General features: G+C 44.2%; 1 protein-coding gene across 1 annotated transcript; it reads left to right on the forward strand.

Moving 5' to 3' along the window:
- The first annotated feature begins 947 nt into the window (after window positions 1–947).
- On the forward strand, window positions 948–1,688 carry LOC130467344 (protein MAINTENANCE OF MERISTEMS-like). Its single transcript, XM_056835833.1, has 3 exons — window positions 948–1,147; window positions 1,195–1,525; window positions 1,611–1,688. Exons 1-3 carry the CDS (start codon window positions 948–950, stop codon window positions 1,686–1,688), a joined length of 609 nt encoding a protein of 202 aa, XP_056691811.1.
- The last annotated feature ends 2,902 nt before the right edge of the window (window positions 1,689–4,590 follow it).

Here is a 4,590-nt window from a genome sequence, read left to right on the forward strand (position 1 = left end):
TTCGCTCCGTTTTCCTCGATTTCTTCACCAAAATTTCTCCCAAGTTGATCTAAATTACATATATGCAAGTAATTTCGAGTTTAACTTGTATTTTGGCTTGATTTTGAGTAGAAATTCGTATGATATTTCATGCCCGAATTGAATTGGGGCTTTTGATATTTGCCCCCAATTTCTTGCAACTGTATGTGATGTTTATAACATGTATTAGTGCCTAAGCATGTTAATTTCTGCAAGTATGTTGATTTTGGGTAATTGTGAACTTGTTCGAAATTAGCCCCCAAGTGTGCCTACAAATTGATATTGGAATGCAATGTAGGTGTTTTAGGTGCTTTGCTTGCGATCTACATGGTCTATAGATGATAGAAAATGCATGATTTTGGTGTTCGGAATAGTCTGTGGTTGATTTCGTATGTATGGACTTTTATTACTAATTTGTTAACTTAGTAACATTTCACATTTAGGGAACGAAATTGTCTGATGCCACTAGTTTGTTGTATTGTGGAATTTTTGTAATGTAATTGCTTTGCATTACTAGGTTCGAGGTGTGATGCCTTATGCCTTTTCGTACTTTTGCGAAATGTAGTATGTTAGACGGCAGTTCATACTCCGCTGAGGGGGAGACTTCGGGTTATGTTATGCAGCTACGGGTCGCTTCTTCTCGTCCAATGAGGCGAGAGGGTACTTACCGTGATCGGGGCTCTCAGAGGACGAGGGATGCCTCTTTATCTCCTCCGTTGGAGTCCGGAGGGGGTTCCAACCCTGAGGATGGGCCTGTTTGGTTGGGCCAAGTAGAGTATGACGGGGTCGACCTTCACCACGACCTGGCGCATCATGTGGTGTCCCGGTTCCGTGTCAGGAAGGCTGAGGCAGATACAGCTTGCCGACCATAAGGAAAGCTGGACGAGCGGACTCGTGCGGCGGTGGAGGGATGCCCTTTATATCCGACGATGTGGGTCTTCAGGGACATCGTGGGCCCTAATGCATCTAGGCGGTTCTTGCGCCTAATTCTAGTGTGTTGGTGTGATACCACCATCACTTTCCACTTCCCGTGGGGAGAGATGACTATTACACCTGAGGATTACACCGCCCTCACAAATCTGTCCTTTACTGGTAGACCGGTTTACATTTCCAAGGATACAGTCATGCCGTCTTAGAGGACAGTTAGAGAGCGCATTGGCGAGGAGTTGGCTGTAGAGGTGGCAAGTACAAGGGGAAGGGAACGCCTTACTCCTTGCTGGTGGACTTTCTGGCGGAGGGCCGCCTTTCTGGTGCTTCTGTGAGGATGTATGCTCGCGTATTGTACTTGTTGTTCTTGAGTTCGACGATCCTGTCGAAGTGTTCTGAGAGGGTGGATCCTTGGCAGATTACGTTGGTCAGCGACTTGTCTGAGTTAGGTTCGTACTGCTGGGGCGAGGCAACCTATGGGAACCTGATTAGCCATATGGGTGTGGTTGTGCTGGTCTTGGACGGTCCAGATAGGCCGATCAGGCCGATTTCTCTATGCGTCGTGCCACGACTCATCGAGGTACGTATTTGATACTCTTTACTTTAGGAGTGCTAAACGGACTGCGTACTTTACTTATATGCCTTTACTATTCTGTTTCTTGCAGTTGTGGGCTTTTGAGCGCTTGCCCTTCTTCGTCCCTCGGTCCGGTAGAGTGGTCGAGGGTTATCTTGTTGCTTTCTAGTGGCGCACTGCTAGGAAGCTGAAGTGATGCCCAGCCATAAATAATTTCAGGGATATGATTGCAGTTGGGCGCCCTGACTTCGTAAGTATTCTCAGTTTTCCCTTACTTAATTTTATCTCGTTTTATGCGAGTTACTTGACCTGTCGGTTTCTGGTTTTGCAAACGGGTGGGTTGGTCATGCTGGGCCGGGCTGGAGGAGACAGACGAGTTGGTGGAGGCTCGACGTCAGTCTGGATGTCGGATTTCATACCAGGGTCCTAGAGGCCCTGCCTGGTTCTTGGGGGAGCGGGTGATCCGGTAGACTTCGGAGCTTACCCGGGTGCCCCGGTCACCGCCTTCTAGCATGTTGCCCTACGGGCATACTTGTTAGTCGTCGAGTATGAAGGAAATAATGCCCTTGGTCCAAGTATGCATTCTATGTTAAGTCTAATAAATGCGGTTCAGTATTAATTAACAAGTTAATAATTCAGTGAGATCAAGTGAGCTGAATGCCTAGCTAGAGGCCGCTTCAGTTCAAGTGGAATTAATGATATTAATCCACAGCTTACTCTTGACTGAACCCGTAGGGTCACACAAATAGTACGTAAACGGATCAAGTATTTAATAGCATTAAATACTCCATCTATGAATATTCGGAACCGACGGATCTTGGTTTCAGTGGGAGCTAAGATCGTCACAGGCAAGGAATGAATACTCCGGAAACGATGATATTGCCGGAAACGGAAATATGGATCGTATCGGAAATATAAATATTATCCAAGTCGTAGATGTTGCCGGAAACGGAAACATGGTACGTGTCGGAAAATATTATCGGAAATGGAAATATTGCTAGAATCGGAAATATTGCCGGAAACGGAAATATTGTCAGAATCGGAAATATTACCGGAATCGGAAAATAATTCCGGAAACGGAAATATTAAATATTTGTTCGAAACGGAAATTAATTCCGGAATCGGAAATATTAAATATTGTTCGTATCGGAAATGAATTCCGGAATCGGAAAATTTAATCGGAAGCGCATCGTACGAATAAGCATCGGACGAGGCCTGCCGGACGAGGCCCAGCACGAAGCCAGGCCATCGCCCAGCAAGCCAAGCGCGCCGCACAAACAGCCACGCCAGGCCCAGCGCAAGGCCAGGCCCAGCAGGCTGCGCGCAGCGCGCAGCGCGCACAGCGCGCACAGCACGCGCAGCGCGCGCGGGCGCTGAGTGGGTTGCTGCTCGCGCGCACGCATGGGGCCCATCGTGGCTGCCGTGCGTGTGTGTGCATGTGTTTGTGTTCGTGCACGTTTCCTAAAACATGCAGAGTTCGGTTAATGATTAAATTCCTAAATTCTATTTGATAAATTAATTAAATTAGAGTTCTTGTAGGATTCTAGGTTTGATTAATTTGTATCTGAATAGGATTTCGATTCCCTTTCCATACCGCTATAAATATGAGGATAGGGCTCACAATTTATAACACAAGTTTCAAAGTATTCAAAGTGAATTTTTTGAGAGAAAAATTCAGTCACACATTTGCCTATAAAGTGCCGAAAATAATAGTACCTTAAGGGCGATTCTAGTTGGTCAATCTTAAGGCGGATCCGGACGTGCTGTGGACTATCTACGGAGGGACGACACTTGGAGTCCTAAAGACTTGTTCTTGTTCGGTTCGGGCGCAGCTAGGGAAGGCACGCAACAAAGAGTATGCATCTAATCTATGCTAAATGATTATGTGTAAATAATATGTTTTCCTGGGTTTATGGTTTTTCCGCATGATTTATGAATTGTCATATGTATCATAACCTAACAGTGGTATCAGAGCCCCTTATTATTTTCATAATCTAAATTGCATGAACATGGTTAAATATTACAAATTTGCAAGAATTAAAAGGGGTGATTAATTTTCGTAATTGTTAATTAATTGCAAATTGCGTTTATTTAATTATACGTACGCAGTTTTTCGGCAGTTTCTTCGTTACTCATCCGAATTGAGTGATTTTTGTGTCAATTCCGCATGTAAAAGGCATTCTAAAATTTTGACAAAAATATTATTTTTCTGCCGAACCCAGAATTCTCAAATTCGAAGCCTAACTATGACTTTTCGAAGGTTTTAGTTTTTCGAATGCAAAATTTCGTAAATTTAAGATGTTAAATTAAATATTTGCGATTCTTGTTGATAAATCTTGAATTTTTGATTGACCTACTGCATATGTTTAACAAGTTTGAATGCCTAGTCTTGTTAATTATGCAATCTAATTATTAATTATGATTAATTTGTTGAAAATTAGAATAATTTAGAATTAATTTGATTTTCATAATTAATTGTAATTTAATTAGAAACCTATGATTAAAAACCACCATAAAAATTGTAAATTTACGATAAATTTTAAATTTTTATGACCTAGACTTGAATCCATTACAATCGGAAATCAATTGGATAATAAATTTTCGATTTTTCGCCCTAAAATTATGAAATTAATATTATTTATTAATTTGTCATTAATTTTAAATATAAATTTTAAATTTTTATGCGATTCGTTCATATAACTTGCACGCACGAAGCAATGGACGCTTCGTGTTACCCTTAAGGGGTGTTGTATAATGCGGGCATGCGACGACGAGCAAGGGAGCTCGTCGCCCGTGCGGCACGAATGCAATGAGCAAGGGCGTAGTGCACGAGCACAAGGCAGCAGCCCTGCCTTGTGTCGTGTGCCACGACCAATGGACGAATGGGCATGGGCGTAGGGCGAGCCAAGGCAGTCGCGTGTGGGCAGCAAGCGAGCTGCGCCACAACGCGCGCTGCCTCGCACAAGAGCGCGCAGCCTCGCGCGCAGCGAGCGCAAGCTCGCGTGCCACGAGCGCTGCGCCTAGCATTGCTCGCGCGCACAGCGAGCGATGTCGCCCGCCCAGCGAGCGAT

The sequence above is a fragment of the Spinacia oleracea genome, chromosome 2 (assembly GCF_020520425.1).
Source record: "Spinacia oleracea cultivar Varoflay chromosome 2, BTI_SOV_V1, whole genome shotgun sequence".
Lineage (NCBI taxonomy): Eukaryota > Viridiplantae > Streptophyta > Magnoliopsida > Caryophyllales > Amaranthaceae > Spinacia > Spinacia oleracea.

What these genes read in the sequence shown, in the direction of transcription:
- LOC130467344 (XM_056835833.1), top strand. Translation starts at nt 948, where the DNA reads ATGTGGGTCTTCAGGGACATCGTGGGCCCTAATGCATCTAGGCGGTTC. An exon ending in TCCAAGGATACAGTCATGCC is followed by an intron (nt 1,148 to 1,194) that starts GTCTTAGAGGAC and finishes AGTTGGCTGTAG; the next exon opens with AGGTGGCAAGTACAAGGGGA. An exon ending in TCGTGCCACGACTCATCGAG is followed by an intron (nt 1,526 to 1,610) that starts GTACGTATTTGA and finishes TGTTTCTTGCAG; the next exon opens with TTGTGGGCTTTTGAGCGCTT.